The sequence below is a fragment of the Gallinula chloropus genome (genome assembly GCF_964237585.1).
Source record: "Gallinula chloropus genome assembly, chromosome: 20".
NCBI classification, from domain to species: domain Eukaryota; kingdom Metazoa; phylum Chordata; class Aves; order Gruiformes; family Rallidae; genus Gallinula; species Gallinula chloropus.
In genome coordinates, this window is record NC_140105.1 from 9033886 (window position 1) to 9054336 (window position 20451).

Consider the following 20451-nt stretch of genomic DNA (forward strand, 5'->3'; position numbering starts at 1 on the left):
AGGGCTGCAGGGGTGGCATCAGCAGAGACAGCCCATGCTTTCACCCACACAAACTGACCGGCTGCATGCCAGAGCCCACCCTCAGCATCCCCAGATCGCTCCATCCTACACCACGTGTGGTGGGAGCAACACCCATGGAGCTGGGCAGGGTCCATCCTGCACCGGGCAGGGTGGCAGGGAGAACCCAGCCATTGCAGAGCTGGGTGACGTCAGCACGTTAGCTTGGGCCTTACCCCAAACAACCAGGTCGGCAGAGGCCTCGTCCACACCCCGGGAGTTGGTGGCCAGGCAGGTGTAGGTGCCGGCGTCGGCGAGGTGCGCGGGGCTGACGAGCAGGCTGCCCGACTCCAGGAGGGTGAAGCGTGGGAGCTGCACTGAGCCGCTGGCCAGGATCCGCTCCCCTGGGTGACACAGGGAGTCCTGTCACCCCCCAGCACCCCAGGGGATGCTCTTGGGGCCATGCAGGCAGGCAGGCATGGGCAGGGAGGCACAGGGCTGTGAGGGCAGGCTGGCCCATCCCCCAGTGCCCTCAGCCCCTTTACCTTTCTGCCAGGTGATGGCCGGGCGTGGAGCCCCTGAGGTCTCACAGTTGAGGATGACAGACATGCCATCAATCACCGTGCTGTCCTGGGGACCCCTGGTGATGTTGGGGGCAATGCCTGTGTGGCAGAGAGATGCACAGATCCCCCTGAAGCCCTCCCCAGTACCCAGCATGGAGCTGACACACTCCCAGGGCATGGCTAGGGGGGGATCCCTTCGTCCCTTCCCCCTGTGGGAGGGTTTCCTGGGGTCCCTGAACCCCCTGTGGAGCCCAGCTCAGGGGGATCCCAGGTACATCCCATGCAGGGTACCCCAGATTCTGGGACTGGGGGGGGGGGGGCTGGCACCTACTGGTCACAGCCAGGTACGTGGTGGTCTGCACCTCGCCGGCCGCGTTGCGGGCGAAGCACTGGAACATGCCGGTGTCATCGGGGAGCAGCCCACTGATCTGCAGGCTGCCATCTGCCAGGAGCTGGAAGCGGGACAGCTTCTCCAGGTGGATGAGGGCAGCGTCCTTGTACCATGCCATTTCGGGAGGGGGAACACCTGCAAGGGACAGGGCCGGGTCAGGCACGAGGCCGTGGAGGCACGGGGAGGGTGGCTGGGGAGCGGCTCACCTCTGGCTTGGCAGGGGATGGCCACCACCTTCTCCATCTCCGCTGTGATGTGCCTCTCCGGCTCCCTGATGAACTGTGGTGGCTCTGCAAAGGGAAGCCCAATGATGGGCAACAATTGCATTAGAATCCTAGAATCACAGACTGGGCTGGTTTGGGAGGGACCCCAAGGATCACAGAGCTCCAACCCCCCTGCCACAGGCAGGGACACCAACCTCCAGGCCTGAAGCTACACAAGGTTGCCCAGGGCCCCATCCAACCTGGTCTTGAACACCCCCAGGGATGGGGCACCCACCTCCTCTCTGGGCAGCCTGTTCCAGCCCCTCACCACTCTCTCTGTAAAGAACTTCCCCCAATATCTCATCTAACCCTTCCCTCCTTCAGCTTCACTACATCCCCCTTGTCCTGCCGTTAGCTACCCTTTTAAAGAGCTGATTCCCCTCCTGTTTCTCTGCTCCCTTCAGGGACTGGAAGGCTGCAATGAGGTCCCCCCACAGCCTTCTCTTCTCCAGGCTGAACAAGCCCAGCTCCCTCAGCCTGTCTTCATAGGGGAGCTGCTCCAGCCCTCTAATCATCTTCAAAGCCCTCAGACCCAGGCTCCTCCAAACCCACTGTCAAACCACCCCCTTTGATCATACCCACTCATCACTTCCCATCTCAACCCCGGGGAGGGGGGGGGGGGGGGCTGAGACCACCCCAACTCATTGCACGCGTGGTTTGGGCTGCCTGCAGCCAAGGGCCCTCACCCAGGACGGAGAGGTAGGCGCCCTCGGCCACAGCAGGCACGCTGCTGCTGCGGAGCACCGCCTCGCACTCGTAGTAGCCGCTGTCGCTCAGCGCGGGGTTGAGGATGGTGAGCCGGCGGCTGTAGTCGCTGATGCCGCTGGAGAGGGGCACCCCGTCCTTCTTCCAGACGATGTGCAGCTTGATCAGCGGCCTGGCGGGGGCAGGAGCATGTCAAAAGCCAACCCAGACCCTCCCAGGACACCATCAACTCCCCACCTCCCTCCATCCCGTGGGTCCCAGGAAGCCCCCTCTCCGATGGGGAGATGCCCCCATGCCTGTCCCATCTGCCCCGACTACTCGCCTGGCGTTGGCCACACACTCCATGGTCACCTCCGAGGTCCCAGCCACCACGCTGGTGTTCCTGGGTGGGACAATGATGGTGGGTGCGATGGGATCCGCTGGGCCACCCACATCTGGGGAGAAGGAGGCCAGAGCGAGAGCCATCAGCTCCCCCCTTCCACCCACCCACTCCCCCCAGGGGTGCTTCAGCCCCCGCTGAGGCTGACAGAGCACCCAAAGCCCCGCACCCACTCTCCCTGGCTTGGAGCAGACTAAGTGTGGCAGGGACCAAAGGGCTCTGCTTTGCCTTGGGAAGGATGGGCACATCCAGCCCATTACCATGGCATCTTCCCCAGCTCTCCCTAAGCCTTCTCCTCCCCTGGGAGCCCACGGCGCCCCACGGCACCAGCCCATCCTCCAGCGTGCGTGGCAAGGAGGAGGGAGAGGGGGAGTAGATAAAGCAAAATGATTGTGCCAATAAAAAACCCTCGTGCAGGCGCCGTAAAACCGCGATGGGCCCGAAAGCTGCTGATAGAGCTGAATCCATAAACATGGGCTCCGGGTTGTTTATCGCGCGCCGGGACGCCGAGGTACAGGAAACCAGATTAATGGGGCGGGGGGGGAAGTGGGGGGAAGTGGGGAAAGGGGAAACCCCACTGCGGAGCAGCGGGAGGGGAGATGGGGGGTAAGAGCAGCAGGAGGATTGAGGCCGCTTTGGGGCATCGTTTTGGAATAGGGTGCCACCTCCTGAATGGGGACTGGGGGACCCTCAGCCATGACCTGCAGGATCCAAAGGGATGGGAGAGGGATGAGGCTGCTGGTGTGTGTCCCCCACGCAGAAACAGGGAGAGGAGGAGTGGGAGTAAAGGTGTCCTGTGGCAAATCCTCTCCCCATGGGGCTCAACGGGGCCATCACATCCCACAGCTCCACCCCAGTGCCGGGCCAGATCTGGGAGCCCCCCACAGCAGGGATGGTGGGGATGGCTCATCCATGATGCAATTAGCACCCACAGCACAGCCCAAAGCGCCTCAATAAATCCTGAGGCAGCCAAACCGTTAAGTCAGCAGAAGCCGGAGCATCCCGAGAGATTTACTGCAAATTAAACTTGGGGGGGAGCCAAGCAGCACAGGGGGGAGCAGGGCAGGGATGGGGAGGCTGGGGGGGGTGGGGGGGCTGGCAATGCCCCCCCACACTCACTCGCCACGGTCAGCGTGATGGGCTGGCTCGTCTTGTTGTCCCCGTTCTTGTCGTTCACCGCCTGCACGTAGTAGCGTCCTGCGTCCGGGGCCACCGTGGAGAGGATGACCAGGGTGTTCTCCAGCGTGATGGCTCTGGGTGGCACAAGCAGGAGGCGTGAGGTGGGCAAGCGAACAACAACAGGGACACCCAGGACCTTGTTCCCCTACCCAGCACCCACATTTAGCCTTGGGGCACCCACATGGGACAGGCATCACCCCCCCCCCCCAACCTTTCCCCCCAACCTTCCCCAGGCACCAGTGCCAGCAGGAGCCAGGATGATGCCAGGACCGAGCCCCCCCCACACCAAGCAGAGCCCATCAGGTGGTGCAGATTAATAGGACTTTTTTTTATTATTATTATTTATTATTATTTTTTTTATGGAACAATCTAATCTGCTGGAAACATAAAATGGTTTGGGGGAGAATGTATTTTTTTTTTTACCATTAAATACGAGCTAAAGGAGTTTTATCTCCTCAATCCTGCTTTGTGAATAGAAAGGAGACTGCTTCAATCCCCACATAATGCCCGTTCCAAATTCAATTCCCCCACGGTGCCGTGTCTGCCAGCGCCGGGGGCTCACCTCTCCCACGGTGCCGGGGTTTGCCACAGCACCCAGCACACAGGTGGGAGCCATAGCTGGCTCTGCACCCCTTTTTCCTGCCTTCCCCCCCTCTTATTTTCATTTTTTTAATTAAAAATAATTTCATTTCCCCAGTGCCAAACAGCCGTTAGTCACCAGCGCTGCATCCGGGGTTCGTACAGCGTGCTCAGGGTGACTGTAAACACCCTCACTGCCAGGGCAAGAGGAGCTGAAGGAAGCCCAGAGAGGGGGTGGGTGCCCCGTCCCTGGAGGTGTTCAAGGCCAGGTTGGATGGGGTTCTGGGCAACCTTGTGTAGCTCCAGGCCTGGAGGTTGGTGGCCCTGCCTGTGGCAGGGGGTTGGAGCTCTGTGATCCCTGGGGTCCCTTCCAACCCAGACCAGTCTGTGACTCTATGAAATGCAGCCCCCCAGGATAGTGGGGGTCACGGTGGGGGGACTCACATGCGGCTGCTGGGGGAGATCTTCCGTCCATCACGAAACCAGGTGACCTGGGGCTGGGGGAAGCTGGCGATGCGGGGCGCACGGATGACGGCCGCCTCGCCGTGGGACACGCTCTGCTGCGTCTCGCTGTCCTCGAAGCTCCCCATGTCTGCAAAACATGAGGCAGGGGGTGTGTGGGGGGCAAGGCACCCTGGCTTCAGCCCTGGGTTTGGATGGGGAAGCAGGCTGGAGGCTATGGGGATGGGCTCCCCCAGGGTTTGCTCACTGCTCCACAGCTAGGCTGGCACGGGGTGTGGGATGGGAGGGTCATGGGGGGGGTGGGTAGCTCAGACCCCCACAGGCTGCCCCTACATGCATCAGGATCCATCCCTGCAGCACCCAGAGCTGAGTATCCCACCCACCAGACCAGGGACCCCTGCCCATGTGTCCATCCATCCATGCCCCCTCCCCATGGCTGATGAGGTGCAGCTGCAGAGAGGGGGGCTCAGCCCCAGGGGTATCCCCAGCATCTCTCCTTGCCCAACCCATGGCCCAGCACCAGGAGCATCCCAGGAGCATCCTGGCACCACCTCGGCCCCATGGGCAAGGCATCTGCTGCCTCTATCCTGCCCATTTCCACCCCTCCCCAATCCTACTCCACTACCCCCCAGCACACAGCATCTGAGGAAAGCTGAGCAAAGCAGGGTGCACAGAGAAAGGGGTGGGGGGGGGTGTGGGCAGGGGATTTTTATTGACTTCCCTTAATTGCTGTAATTAAAAACATGTAAAGAATCTTTTTTTTAACGACTTTGCCATTATCATTAGTTGTTAGCACAGCTGCCTTATTAATTTCTCATTAGCTCCCTGATTTGTCACTGCTGCTTAGGAAAGGGCTGAAGGCAACAGGGCAGGGGTATCCCCCAGGGAAGGGGTGACAGAGAGGGGTAAGCTCCCCCCTGGAGCACAGCACCAGCACATCGGGCCCCAGCACCCTCCTGCCCTGCTCCAACCTCCTCCCCTGGCTGCGGTGCCCCCTGTATCACCCCCCAGCACAGACCCCTGAGGTCTGTCCCATCCTCCTCATCCTCCACATCCATCCTGCTGTTTGCAGGACCAGTGCTGAGCTGCCAGCCCGGCTGCCTCGGCGCTGAGGGATGCGGCCGCCCGGCCTCGCGTGGCCTCGTTTGCTTCCCCTTAACGATTACAAACGGTGTTTTGCTTTGAGCGCTCCACACAGCCAGGGAGGAGCAGGGGATGCTTTTCACACCACAAAGTGCTTCGCCTCTCCAGGGATCCCAAGCCTCACGCCCAGACACCGTGCTGAGGGTTTCCCGGCACCAGCGTTTTCCATCTGCCCACTGGGTGCCCCCCCCTGCACTCCCACCCGCCCAGCTGGGTGTCCCCATCCGGACCCCCTGCCAAACGGGGTCTGTGACTTACAGGCCACCTGCACCTCTGTCTGGCGCTGCAGCAGGGCTCCCATGCGGTTGCGGACGATGCAGCGGTAGAAGCCGGCGTGCGTGCGGTCCAGCGACGTGATCATGTACCTGCGGCAGAGGAGGCACCTGAGTGTGTGCCATGACCGACTGACATCCATCCCAGCAGGGGGTGTGTCCCCACAGGACACCCGAGTGACCGTCACAGCCTCAGGGACAGCCCGCAGGTCCTCCACAAGCCCCCTCTTTGCTGCTGGGCAGTGACCCAAGGAGCACGCTGCCAGCACACGGATGTGCACATCCATGTGAGCACGTACCTGTGTGCACACTGGGGACACAGTGCAGTGTCCCTCACTGCTGTCCCCACACCACGCACGTGGCTGCCATTGCTCTGTGACTCACTTCAAGCTGAGGTGGGGGAGCTGTTGGGGACCCAGCACCCGCTGTCCCGGCCCTTCTGCCGATGGCAGAGGCACACATGGGTCTTTTGGTGTCACTACCACCTCAGCCCCTCACCTGACTGCACCCAGCACCGCTCCAGTTAGCCAGTGCTGAGCTGCTTTACCATCCCCAGCACCCAGCTGCCGCTCTTATCAGCCACCAGCAGCTGATAAGCACATAAAGGAAATAACCACGGCTCCACTCGCCCACCCGTCTGTCCCCCCCGAGCATCGCTCTGGTCCCCAAGCCAGACCCCAGTGCCACCAAACCTCCCCATGCCCAGGAGGGATGCAGGCATTCCTGCTCCATCACCCCCAAAATGGGCTGGGCTCCCCCACACCAGCCTTGCAGGCTGGTGACCCAGGGAGGGGGGCACAGGCAGGCACTGCAGCATCGCCATCCCCACCTGGGAGTGCTCAGAGATAAAGCAGGAAGGGAATAAATAAGCAAGCTCAGCCCTCCCTGCCCAAAATCTAATCTTGTATTAAAACATGCCGGGGGCTGTTTCAGAGGAGCTTTGTTTGTTCTTTTGATAACTGAGCGTAAATTAAACTTTCATAAGACATGAGGAGCACGTCCCCTCTGCCGGGAAGAGTGAGGGGCCCCTGTGCTCACCCTCCGTGGTGCAGGAGACGGTGCTGGGGACACAGGGCTCCTGCCTTGCCCAGCAGCATCACCGAGCTGGGATGGGCACAATGGGGCTGGCATCAAACCTGACACCCCCCCACACACACACACCCCCCTCCATGGGAGAAGGGATTATGCCCTTTGGGAATGAGCCCTCGAGTGTCACAGATGATGTTTAAAACTGATCCCCAGGGGCTTTAAAGAAGATATTTTGGTTGCACTGAGCTGTCAGGAGCTGATGTGGACACCAGGAGCAACAGCCCCACTCTCCCTGTGGTGTCCTTGTTAATAAATCACACTGTGACTCCTAAACACACACACAGGGGTGGACAGACAGATGGACACTCGCTGATGCCCACCTGCCCTCTCAGCAGTGGAGAAGCACACGTGGTTCCCACAGACAGACCCCCTGTCCATCTCCCCCTGCCACATCCTAATCACACATCCCCTCCGACCTCTTGTCCCGGGAAGGGGCTGGTGTAAAGCCCCTGGCACAGCCGACAAGGACATCCCTGCAGCCCAAATTAACGTGGCCTCATCCCTGCAGCACAGGAGCTGGAGGAGCTCTTCAGGAGAGGTGCTTTTGCACACACCTAAGCGCTGCAAATAGCCTGGAGAAAGGAAATCAATTACCAGGCGCAGCCTGGCCCGCAGTCATTAACCAAACACGAGCAGGGACTTTGTTCTCCACCGAGGCTTTTATCCCAGATTGCTCCCATTTGATTGCCTCCCCCCATCGGGGATGGGAGCTGTTTTCATCCCCTCTCAGGGCAGGAGGAGGTAGAGGGGTGAAGCACCCCATGCAGCCACCTCCCCGCCGCAGTTTGGGCAACGGGAGCTGCCACAAGCCATGGTCACAGCTGCTCCTTGGTGGCCCGGAGCTCCTGGCTCCTTCATGCCATGCAAGTGGCTTCTCAGCTCAGAGCTGACCCTGTGCCCATGGGTGCTGCCCCAGCGAGGTCACTTTGCCCCTCTGCCAGCCCGGAAGCACATTTCACATCCCTTGAGCCGGGACGGAGGTCTGGCTGCACTCCTAGCTGCTGACTCTGCTGTTTGAGAGGCTTGTTTGGGTTGGTTTTAAAGACAGAGGTCGACAGGGCATTGCCTGTGGGGAGCAGCACTTCTGAAGCGAGGGCTGACCCATGTCTTGGCAAGCCGGCACTGATGGAAGGCAGCGGCAGTCTCTGGGCTCGGGCAGGGAGCGGCTGTGCCACTCTCAGCCCTGGGGTCAGGAGGGTCTGGAGCCAGAAGCCCCACGCTGTCAAAGCCACAGGGTTTGCAGAAGCATCCGGCTGGTAGGAGGCTTTTGCAGTGGATGGATCCAACAGATGGATGGGCTGCATGTCAGGAACATCCATCCATCCATCCATGCATCCATCCGTGCATCCGTCCATCCATCCATCCATCCATCCATCCATCCATCCATCCATCCATCCATCCATCCATCCATTCACCCATCCATCCATTCATCCATCCCTCCATGCATCCATCCATGCATCCATGCATCCCTCCATGCATCCATCCATGCATCCATGGATCCATGGATCCATGCATCCATCCATCCATCCATCCATCCATTCATCCATCCATCCATCCATCCATCCACCCATCCTTCCTTCCTTCCCTCTCTCCCTCCCTCCATCCCTACATCCCCCCACCCAGCAGCTCCACGGCGGTGAGGCAAGGCATGACACAGCACCGCCATCACCCACAACCCCACCTCACCCTGCCAGCCTGGCACAGCACCGGCACCGCCGCGCCGCGCACACCGCCTTGTTTATTGTAGGGTGGCTGGCGGCATCACGAGGGCCCCGCGCTCCGGCGGAGCGATGCCCCAGCCTTGGCTGATGCTCGCGGCTCTATTATTATGGGGTTGCTGAGAAGCGTGGGGCTGACGCTGCCGAATTATTATTAGATTGAGGGGGTGGAGAGGGGCCGGGAAAAGCATCAGCTGAAGGATTTGATCCATCATATTGAAAGCCAGGGGAGCGCAGAAACCTCTCTGGTTCCTCCGATGCCGCCCCGAAACAGCAGCAGCTGGATGGGATTTCGGATATGAGCACATCGGCACAGTCCCCCTTTGATTAATATCCTGTATAACGACTAATTAATTCTGGAGGGGACATGGATTTGAATAGTTACCCGTGCGATAATGAAATGTCAAGTGAGCATTAAAACGCACTTAGAGGAGGTTTAACGACTCCCAGCATCCGAGCCACGCGCCCCGGCACCTCCACCGCACCCGGCCGCTCAATATGCTTTTAAATAACCCCCCCTGGTATTTCATCAGCCCCTGTTAACTGTATTATTGGATCTCAATTAGCTCCCGATTGGAAAGGGCTCTGTTTTGACACACGTGGCCGGGAGGTCTCGCCTCTCCACTTGCCAGAAGCCAGGGGAATTTCACAGGCGCCGGCAGCCCCGTAAATCGCCGCCTCAATTGGCCCTGCCAGAACAACGAGCCACTTAATAATTAATGCCCACATATTAATCTCCTGACTTCCTGTGGAACTGAGAGCTGAGCGGGCACATGAGCCCCGACCCATGTTGTGGCATCCGGTGAGCCCCAGTGTGTCCCTCACCGGGAGCTCGGCCACTGTCACCGCTCAGCTCCGGTGGCATCTCTGTGTCTGAGCTTCCCCACCTCCTTCCTGGGGCTGCCTGAGCCTATGTAAGGTCCCGGCAAGAAGACCCCACTGAGCCTGGTCGCAAAGCCCTCTGACATTCATCAACTTCCATTAATTATTAATTAGCTGCCCAGCACAGAGCTGCGCTTCACCCCTGGGCTGGCAACGAGCCGGTCCAGCCAGAGCAGGGACGTGCTCCCAGACAGCAGCAGCACAAGCTGGGGTCCCAGCAAGGACCTGGGAGTGAAACACCCCATTTGCCCCCAGACCTGTGTTTTGAGAGGGTCCTGGCTCCATGCTGTACATAATTTGGGAACAAAGCACCGGTATCAAACACCTGGGGTGCTCAAAAGGCTGTGAAGGCTCATCAGGGTCCCGTGTGTGCATCATTCCGTGTTTCCTGCATCCCTGGGGTATGCGTGCCTCAAAACATCCCAGCCCAGTAGGATGGGGATGGGTAGAAGGCTCCAAGTGCTGGAAAACCACCCCCAGGGCTCACAGGGATGCACAGAGCACCAGAAACCCAGGGCAACACTGGGACACTCAGTCGTGCAAAGCCCGTTTTGCTGGGGGAGGCCCAGCGAGCACCACGACGGCAAAGCCAGCACGTGTTGGAGATGTAATTCCACCCTCCCAGGCTCCCATCTCCCAGCAAAGGGGATCTGGGCTCTTGGGAAGATCCTTTAGTAGCTGCTGGGCTCCCACGCCAGCTGCGGAGAGACGCGGGGAGGGGAAAGAGGGCTGATTTAGGAGGTAGAAGATGCATCTCTACGGATGGGAGTCTGTCCAGAGGTAATCTATGTGTAAGGTAATTTCCGGAGGCAGCAGGACTCGATGCAACCCTTAATAGGACAATCTCATGTGATAAATTACCAGACCCGACTAATCTGCATGTTAAATTTCTTGTATGAGAAATAAATATCCTGGATTCACCAGAGAAGCGCTTTTCTTCCGAGGATTTCATTAAAGACATCAAGCTGCCTGATTTGCATGTTATGATTCCTCGTACGAGAAGAAGTCAGGCTCCGGAGAGCTCGCAGGAGAGCCCAGCACCAGCGAGATGATGCATGGAAAAAAAGAGAGCTGGCCCTGGAGAGCGCGGTGCCGGCGTGCCAGGGCACGGGAGCGGAGCGTGTCGGCAAGCCCCCCGCTGTCCATCTGCCCTGCTGCCACCTTAACAGAGCTCACAACAGGCACCAGAGGGGATAAGGATTTGGTGTGGGGTCCCTGGGTGTGGGAGGCAGCTGGGGTCCCCCTCCAACTCAAACAAGCAGCAGGCAATGGAGGCAGCAAGTGGTAAGGCAGGCTGGTCCCCAGGGATGCTCCCATGCGCACCACGGAGCCAGGCTGGTCCCCAACACCTCAGCATCCCCTGGGATGCTCGGAGGCAGGGAAGCTCCATGTGTGCATGGTCCCCAATCCCTCTGTGGTCCCTGATCACACTCCATCCCCAGGGATGCTCCCAAGGGAGGATGGCTCCGTGCACACATGGAGTCGAGCGGGTCCCCGATCCCCTCACGATCCTCCAGGATGCTCCGGAGGGATCAGCTCCACCTGCACCCAGCGGGGCTGTCTCAGCCCTGGCTGGCCCACGGCTGGGGACATGTCGAGCCCGCTCCCCACCTGTCCTTCACCACACGCCAACAAGTCTCTCCGGTGGCAAGCTGGCGGCTGGCTCGCTGCGGGGAGGATAGGGCGGTCGCCATGGAAACGCGCTGCCAAACTCGGAGAGCGGCTCCTTGCCTTAAAACGCAGCGTGAGCTCGCCCGACCGACAGCCGAGGACAAACCAAAGCAGTTCCCGGAGAGCACGGTGCCAAGGGGATGTGAGCCCCAGCTCACAACCCCCCAGGATGATGGCTAAAACTCACAAGGACAGGAGCAGCCAGCCACGCTGGCAGATGCCCTGCTGCAGGAGAGGGTCCGGGGAGGAGCAGTGAGGATGCTGAGCCCAAAAACACCATCCTGGCTGGGAACTATGAGGCAATGCCGCTGGGTCCAGCTGGCTCCCCAGGGCACAGGCTCCTCACAGCACGGTGCATCCCATCATGGGCACAGCCAGGAGCTGGGGAAGGCCCCTGATGACCCTCAAGTGGGGACACTTGCCAGCCCCAAGCTTGGGGCGGGGAGGGGGGGCTGGCAGCACCCCACAGCCCTCATTCACTCTACAATGTACCCACAGCCATTCCTGGGTGGACAGGAGCATCCCTGAGCCTCCCCAAGCATCAGCACCAGCCCTCCCCTCTCCAAGGATTACTCTGTTTCTAAACTCGTTAACTTTTAATTACTACCTTCCCACTGCCTGAGCAGGCTGGCTCCTTGCCACGGACATCTCTATTAAAATTCAATTTCTGCCTATCATAACTAATTTTGGTACTTCACCTTCCTCACCAGCAGCCTTCAATTCCAGGCAAGATGTCCAAACTCTCATCCTGACACATTAAATCCCCGCAGAGACCCAGGGACAGGCGGCACACGCGGCACGGAACGGAGCGGATGCCAGCAGGGATGGAGAGGACGGGTTAAAGCCAGGCAGTGATTTGCATGAGAGGCTGTTTGCTTCATTATCTGGCTGGGTTTGTTTGGGTTTTCCCCATGTGTTTGTTTATTTTTCCTCCCTTCCTTCCCTAATCCTTTCTTGGCTGGAGGTTGGAGGCAGAGGCGGGAGTCCGGGGGCCAGGGGCTCCGGGGAAAGGGAGTCACCTTGGGGTGGGGATGTGGGGGCTCCAGAGCTGCTGGGCATCCCAGAGCGGTGAGATGAGCGCTGGCACCTTTCCTACAGAAGGGCATGGAGCTAACACAGGGGCAGGCTGAGGAAAAGAAGCCAGGAGTTCCCGTTCTGGGTTTGGAGGTGCCCCACAAGTACCCCAACCTGCTCGGAGGATGGGGCAGAGTGCAGGACTGGGGATCAGATGGCCCTGCCCCAGCACTGTGCAGCTGCCATGGAGGAGCCCCTGCACCATGTCCCCCCCATCCCACCATCCCCACAATCCCAGTGATGAGTTGTCCTTGTTCCCACTGTGGTCACCATGAACTGGGGGGCTGAACAGAGCTTTGGCACCGGCATTAGGGACAAGGACCCACCCAGCACCGAGCCTGGGGACATGGTGGGGGCATCACAGCCCTGCAGCCACCACAGCTTACCTGGGGACACAATGCCCAGGGTCCCCCCAAGCACAGCCACAGCTCCAGGGGAGCAGAGGGGACCCAGCCCCCGGCACAGCACCGCCGGGGAGGGGACGTCACCCAGCCACATTGTCTGCGTTCCTGGCATCCCGGAGCAGCCCCAGGTTGCTACAGCAACACGAAGCCTTTGGATTCAATGCCTTTAAACGGGGAACGGCTTGTCTCGGGCTGAATTATTGATTAAAACAGAGAGGATGACACACGCACCGAGAGGTGCCCGGCTTGATTTAAAGGCGAGCTCCAAGCAGGCTGTGACGCGGGGCCGATCGCTCTACGGCACGATGGATGCCCCAAACCTGGATCAATCCCTCATTCCACCCCCTTCTTGCTCCTTCCCCCTGGCTGGGCCGTTCTCAGGGAGCCACGATCCACAGCCTGGTGTTAATCCTGCTGTGCAAACGCCTCCTCCCCGGTGTTGACCTGCTTAAATCCACCGTTTGCTCTCCAAACAGAGGCAGCAGCTCCCAGCACGCCGACCGCTGCCTCCCCGGAGCAGCATGCCCAGGGGGACTGGTGATGCCATGGTGGCCACTGGTGTGAGACTGGTGTGCCAGGCGTGGACTCACCGGTATTCCAGGGAGAACTTGGTGAGCTCCCGGCTGTTGTGGAGCCACTTGAACTCCAGGGGCCAGCTGCCCTCTGCCATGCAGGTCAGGACCAGGCGGTTCCCCTCCAGATGGACCTGGCTCCGCACCGGTTCCGTCTTAAAGTATGGGGAGACATCATCTGCGGAGAGAGGAGGGAAAAGGGGGGGTGAGAAACGTGCCTGGTCCCATAGCACCACAGCAGCAGGACCACAGGCACTGCCATAACCCAGCAGCATGAGGATGCTGGGGGCATGAGGATGCTGGAGGCATGAGGATGCTGGGGGCATGAGGATGCTGGAGGTATGAGGATGCTGGAGTCATGAGGATGCTGGAGACCACCTCCCCGTCCCCCCTGTCCCCCCCAGACCCTTCCACAAGCCGTTTCCCCCTCCCCACTCCATCTCCCAAGCCTATCGACAAGAGCTTAGCCCATCTAGGGTTTATCTAAGCCGCTTGCTTTGCTTTATTCCCCGCTGCCTTTGTAGCCTTTCAGAAGCACCGAGCTTTTAACTCGGGGGGTGAAGGGGGCGGAGGGGCTGGGAGCCGAGCGAGACATAAACACTTACTCCTCTCCTGGTTTATTTGCTAAGTAAAACTATAAATCGAAGCACACAGCTCCATTTTCTGCTTAACAAATGGAAGCCCTTTTACTTCAAAGACACATTCATATTCCCCAGCAGCTTTCAAGTGCGCTTTCAATCACGGCTTTGGGGTTTTTTTTCTTCATTGGGGTAGGACTGTGCTTTCTTCTGTGTGCACGGGAGCTGAATTCCTGCCACAGCTCCTTGCACCATGAGCCGGCACCAAACCTTGCCTATGCCCATGGGATCAGCCTGCCCCGGTGCTCTGCTGCCCTGGGGTGGGGGGGTGTCATGAGTTTGTGGGAGCTCAGGGGCACCCAGACCTGCATGGGGAGGTGCTGCCTCTCTTCTCCTTGGTGGTGGGGCTCAGCTCCCACTCATCCCTGGCTGCACCCTCCCGAAAATGCCCTGCTCCTTTTTTCCCCAGCTGCTCCATCCCCTCTGTCCCCAAGACAGGCACCGTGACGCTGAACGCCAGGCAAGTCAGCAGGCAGGGAAGAAGCAGCTCACGCTCCTTAATTTAATCCTCCTTCTCTCTGACCTTCAGCAGAGCCAGCTGCTGTGGGGAGCACTCACACTGGTGCCCCTGGATCTGGGCTGGACCTGGGCAGCCAGCCAGCCGCAGGGCACTGGGACCGAAACTCAACACAGCCCAATTCCCACTGCCCAGCAAGACCCTGGCTTGTGGGGTTTGGTGCTGAGGAGCTGCCAGCTGCAAGCCTGGCCCACAGCAGCATGCTTCCCAGGACTGCCGAGCTCCCACAGCCCTGCAGCAACATTTGGGATGCCCAGGGAGCCTGGCACACATGTGAGCTGCCCCATGGCAACATGCAGGAGCAGGATCTGTGCCTGTGTGAAGCGTGTGTGTGGTGATGCACACCCATGTCCGTCTGTCTGCGCTACAGCAGCTTGACCTGCATCGCCATGGCTTCATCCACATGGGCCTGGGGACTTGGGGGATTACTGCAGCCCCCAGCAGCGGCCACAGCACAACCTGGGGACAAACACCTCCCACATGAAACCAGGAAATGAGCCATGGACCATACTAGGGGTCCAGTTGGGCTGATGCTTCGCTGCGTAGTCAAGGACCCACGGCAAAACCGACTGGCACCACGTGCTGCACCAAAAAGCTGGGCTGCAGAGCCAGGCTGCTGGGAACCAGTGGGACTGAGACCCGGGATGATGGGTCCAGCCCCCACCCCTGCTGGGCACAGCCCCCAGTGTTTGGGAGGGGTTTGGAAGTGGGGTGCTCTGGGCACACCTTGCCCCCCGCCCCGGGCCCCGCACACTGTTTGCATACACCCTAATTTGATTTTAAGCAGCTAAGGCTCATCTCGCTTTGAAGCGCCCGAGCCATCTGTTCTGCATTAAGGGGTGAAGAATGGCACGGAGGAGGAGGAGGAGGAGACGGCGGCTCCTAATTCCACTATTGATCGCCCGATCGTTATCCACCCGCGAAGGTCACGGCAACCGCGTCGGACAGAGCAGCTCCCCCACACACCCACCCCACACCGGCTCCTCCAGTGCCCTGGGGAAGCCAGAACCACCCCCAGCGCTGGCAGGGAAAAGCCTGGTCCTGGGGCACCCAGCATCAATGTGGGGGGTGAAGGCAGCACTTAGTGCTGGCTGTTCTCCAGTGGGGCGGCCATCCCAGAGCCCCATGTGCTACCAAGGACTCCAGCCCCTCCTGCAACCCTCCCTGCCTCAGTTTCCCTCTGCTCCTCCACATGCCAGCAGTACAGGACACCTCAGGCTGGAGGAAGCTCCCCTCTTCTGCTGTCCCAGCAGCAGGACCAGCCAAGGCACCACCAAATGTGGGGTGCGCAGGGGTCCCACCACCTCCCCGCCCCACCGGCACGGATGGGCGCTGCGATTCCCCCAGTCCCAGAGGTTTCCCAGTGGGAGGTTTCCCAGTGCACGACAACCACGTTCCCACCCGCCCCCCCCCCCCCCCCCCCCAAAACGAAGGGTCATTACTGCTAATTCTGCCTCTCCCCCATCTGTTGTGACTGTTTACACTCCACTTGCTAATTAGAGACTAATTAGTTGGTGCAGAAATTCATCACTTTCCAAACACAGGCGGCAGCGAGAGGCGTCCCCGGGAACATCTGCACATCTGCCAGCAGCGCGGGACGGCGCTGAGCTCCCCAGGGATCCTGGCTGGGTGCTGTGCCATTCCATGCCATGCCATGCCACATCATGCTGTACCATGCCATGCCATGCCATTGCATGCCGTGCCATGCCATGCCATGCTGTGCCATACTATGCCATGCCATGCCGTGCCATGCTGTGCCATACCATGCCATGCTGTGCCATGCCATGCCATGCCATACCATGCCATGCCATGTCATGCCGTGCTATGCTGTGCCATACCATGCTGTGCCATGCCATGCCGTGCCACCTGTGCCAGCCCAGCACCATCCCCTCCACACAGAGAGGTGCCCCCAAACTACTCCACCCCCATGCTGCTCCCACAGCACCAGTGACCCTAGGGCTGCATGCTGCTGGGGATGCTGCCTGCAGGCTGAGCCACTCCAGGAGGGATGGATGGGATAACTGGGATGCCAAAGCGCTGGCAACAGGGCAGGGGGACAAGATTGGGGCCACCCCAGCTCTCTCTCTCCCCCCCAACCGATGACATTTTAATGCCAGGCCCTGCGAGGCACTAATCCTGCCTAATGGGATCAAAATCTTTGCCCTGCACTTTATTTACACGAGGGCTGCCAGGAGCTGGGGCTGAGCCCGGTGCATTAGCGCTGGGGAGGGGGTGCAGATGTAGGGCCAGGGGCCCCAAAGAGCAGTAATGGATCCTAATTCCCGGGTGTAATGGGTGAGCTGGGAACTAAGCCACCCTCTCCCCAGCTTCAAATCCCTCCTGATGGGAGGGGACGGGGAGCCTTAAGCCCTGAGGAATCCGGGAATGCCTGCCAAGGGCAGGGCTCGGCCAGCAGCTGTGGCTGGTGGGGAGGGGGGTGTGAACCCCCCTCCCCGCAAACCCCGGCAAGCGGAGACAAGACAGGAATAGGGGCGCAGGGTCCCTGTGGCTCTGCCCCACTACCACCACCCATGAAGGATCGGCAGCTCGTGGGACACCCAGATGCTTCTCCCACCTCTGCTGTGGATGCCCTGCATGAGAACTGGCACGGGCACAGTGTGGGGGGCTCCACAGCCCCCCGAATGCCAGGGTTCAGCTCCCATCCAGTACAGGGTCACCACCCCACTGCCCCTCCCACCTGTACCTTCCCCAGCTCGCTGATCTGCCCAGTACCCATCCCTACCAACCCAGAGGAATCAGGGGGACAATCCCGATGCACCAGGCAGCCTTAACAGCCCTGGTGCCTGCCCGTGCCGATGGGATACCCCAAATCCATCCCACCTGCACCTGTGGGCTCCAGGCCCTCACCAGAGCCCAGCCATCACTGGGTACCCAGCCCCCTGCCCATCATCTCAGCCACCCTGCACCCACACCCAGCTCGGGAGGGAATAACACCATCACCTCCCTCCTTCCTCACCAGCCTCCTCACTCCAGCCAGGACATGGCTGGTGCACAGGGACAGCCCTAGGAAGGTACCGCTCCTTCCTCTGCACCCCCAAGTGTGGGGACAGAACTCTGTCCCCATATCCTCCCAACACATCCCTGCCCAGAAAGCGGGATGGCATCAAGCTGGAAGTGCTGGCACTGCCACCCAGCTCCCGCTCCGGCCCCTCCAGTGCCCCCCTCCCCTTCCCAGCACGGGGAAATGGAGCTAAATCTCTCCTGCATCAGACTATCACTGGCACTCCGCAGCACGGAGAGATTAAAAAACAATAAAGAGAAAGCGAAACCCTCTGCTATAATTACCAGCCTTTAGCCGCCAGCGGAGGCAGGGAGGGGAGGGAAGGGAAAAGGGGAGGGGGGGGGGGGGAGAAAGAGAAACAGGGAAGAAGAAATCCACTAAAATTTTAATAGGAACCACTGCATTTAATTTAACGACACATTTTTTCAATTACCAGAATAATTGTTTTATTCATAAAACGAGTTTCAATAAAGAGGGTAATTTTCCTTTGTTTTTATTATTCATTTGTGTAACGTATTCGCCGCGCGGCTCCCCCGGCGCCGCAGCAGCCGCTCCGCATCTGGGAGCTGGGGGGGAGGAGGTAGGGAGGGGGCCCTGCAACTGGCGTGGTGGAGAAGGGGTTAACGGCACCCCACAGCCCCCCCCCAGACACAGCACCCATCGGGGACCACAGCATCCCTGAGCATCCCAGCGGGGTGACAAGGATTAGCCCAGGGGACCCATCTTGGTCCAGGGGAGCCATCCTGGCCCAGGCTCACTGCCCAGGGGACAAACTGTGTCCCCTCTGTGGTTACCCTGCCTGGGTGACCCTTTGCCCTGGGGATCTGGCCTGGAGCTGCCCCTCGGCTGAGTTACATCCTCTGCCTGTTGGATGCCGTGTGCGGTCGGGTGGCATCGATTTTCCGGTGGCTGCTGCTAAAGTCACCGTGCGGATGAAATGGCACGTGTGTCCCTGCGGGCACCGAGGGCACGGCCACGCTGCGGGGATGCGAGACGCTGCAACGCCCCAGCACGGCTCAGCACCCCGTATCCTGGCACAGCACAGCACCCTGCATCCCGGCACAGCACCCCACATCCCGGCATGGAACCCTGTGTCCTAGCATGCCACCCCACATCATGGCACGGCACAGCATCCCGTATCCCGGCACAGCACACCATATCCTGGCACAGCACCCTACATCCTGGCACGGCATCCCGCATCTTGGCACAGCACCCCGCATCCTGGCACGGCACCCCATATCCTGGCACGGCACCCCACATCCCAGCACGGCACCCCACATCCTGGCACGGCACTCTGCATCCCGGCACGGCACCCCATATCCTGGCACGGCACCCCATATCCTGGCACAGCACCCCACATCCCGGCACGGCATCCCACATCCCGGCACAGCACCCTGCATCTCAGTATGGTATGGTAGCCCACACCCCAGCACGGTACCCCACATCATGACATGGCACCCTGCATCCCAGCACAGCACAGCACCCCACATCCCAGCATCACATGGCACCCCATGTCCCAGCATGGCACCCCACAGCCCAGCATGGCACGGCACCTCACATCCCCAGCACAGTCCCTCCTGGGGCAGGGGGATTAGCAGCGCTCCGCTCCGCTGCCGGAGCCATTAGTATTCCTGAGACGAGGCCTCATCCCCTTAATAAAAAGCAAACACGGAATTGAAATGCCGAACGCTCCCGGCACCTGGCGAGCTCAGAGCTCAACACGCTGCCGAGCGGGGACCCGGCACCTGAGGGGTGCTGAGGACGCAGCCAAGCGTGGGATCGGGATGGTGCAGGGACCCTCGTTGAGCATCCACCACCCCGATTCACCCCATCATGGGGCCAGAGCCGTGCCCCGGTGCCCGTGGCATCCTCTGGCAGAGCACAGCCCCTGCAGCTCAACCAGCTTCAAATGTGGGGACAGGGGAGCAGGGAAAGCACCAGACGCAGGCAAAGGGTGATGGAGAAGCAGCGGTTGGAGTGGGGATCGCAGGTGACCTCTGCACCCCTGAAGCAGCACGGTGACACGCCACAGCGCAGGGACACGGCTGGGAGCTGAGGGACTCCTCGTCCCACTCACACCAGGACTGGGTGTCCCCTCAAGAAGGAGGCAGACAGGGGCGTCTGTTCCAGGCTACACGCTGCAGCATCCCCAGAGCTTGCACAGTGGGGCAGGATGGCTCCATCCCCCCAAAGCCCATCACCCACCAAAGCCCATATCCATCCCAGCACCCACCCTTGGTCATGACCACTGTAGAAGGGGACAGCCAGGAGCCCCACCACCACCATGGGGGATGCCCCAACCATCCCTTCCCCTCCCCAAGCTGGGCTGCTGTCCATAGGCCAGCCCTGGTCCCCACTGGCACACAGAATGGTGCCTCCCAGCACCATCCTGCCCACCCAGCCCTATGGTTCACCCAGGCCACCCCCCCCCAACCCCTTCCCAGTGCGTCTTTTAATGTGGGGTTGGGTTTTTTTTTCCTTCTTACTAAGAAAACAACTTATAATTGCAGCTGTGCCCATTAATCCTCCCAACTTACTTTGTTCCCTCCCTTCCCTGCTTTCCCCCCCCTCCACCCCTTCTCGCCCCACCGAGACCAAGAGCTTCAAAACTCTCCTTCTGGCTATTAATTAAAAGCAGCCACTCCACTATCAGGAGTGTACTTGCCATAAATTAATAGCGGCCTTCTTAATCAAATCTTATCTCCTCTCTGAGCACCCAGTGCGTGGTGCTGGGGTTGGTATCCCAGTCTGCCCGGCCGTGAAATGCAATTTCCAATGCTCTGGTGGGCTCAGGAGCTTTGCTCCATCTCTTCCTTCCCCTCCACACCCATACCTGTGCCAGCCCGGCACGCTGACCGCAGCGGTGGCTCCCGAAAGACACACTCTGTTTCTCAGCCCTTATCCACAGCCCCCCAGGGATGGGGTTATTAG

At 60.1% G+C, this 20451-nt stretch overlaps 2 protein-coding genes across 2 annotated transcripts in view; one reads left to right on the top strand and one right to left on the bottom strand.

The window, feature by feature from the left end:
* RPL38 (ribosomal protein L38) overlaps nt 1-20451 on the top strand; it is a 225277-nt gene that overhangs the window by 132922 nt on the left and 71904 nt on the right. The window lies entirely within an intron of this gene.
* SDK2 (sidekick cell adhesion molecule 2) overlaps nt 1-20451 on the bottom strand; it is a gene marked incomplete at its 5' end in the record, with an annotated part of 48576 nt that overhangs the window by 15878 nt on the left and 12247 nt on the right. The window contains 10 exons of the mRNA XM_084273451.1: nt 234-401; nt 543-659; nt 892-1086; nt 1158-1241; nt 1901-2091; nt 2242-2353; nt 3418-3551; nt 4501-4648; nt 5920-6026; nt 13362-13521. Of these exons, the coding sequence (XP_084129577.1) occupies nt 234-401; nt 543-659; nt 892-1086; nt 1158-1241; nt 1901-2091; nt 2242-2353; nt 3418-3551; nt 4501-4648; nt 5920-6026; nt 13362-13521 (1416 nt within the window). The remainder of the gene's footprint in view (nt 1-233; nt 402-542; nt 660-891; nt 1087-1157; nt 1242-1900; nt 2092-2241; nt 2354-3417; nt 3552-4500; nt 4649-5919; nt 6027-13361; nt 13522-20451) is intronic.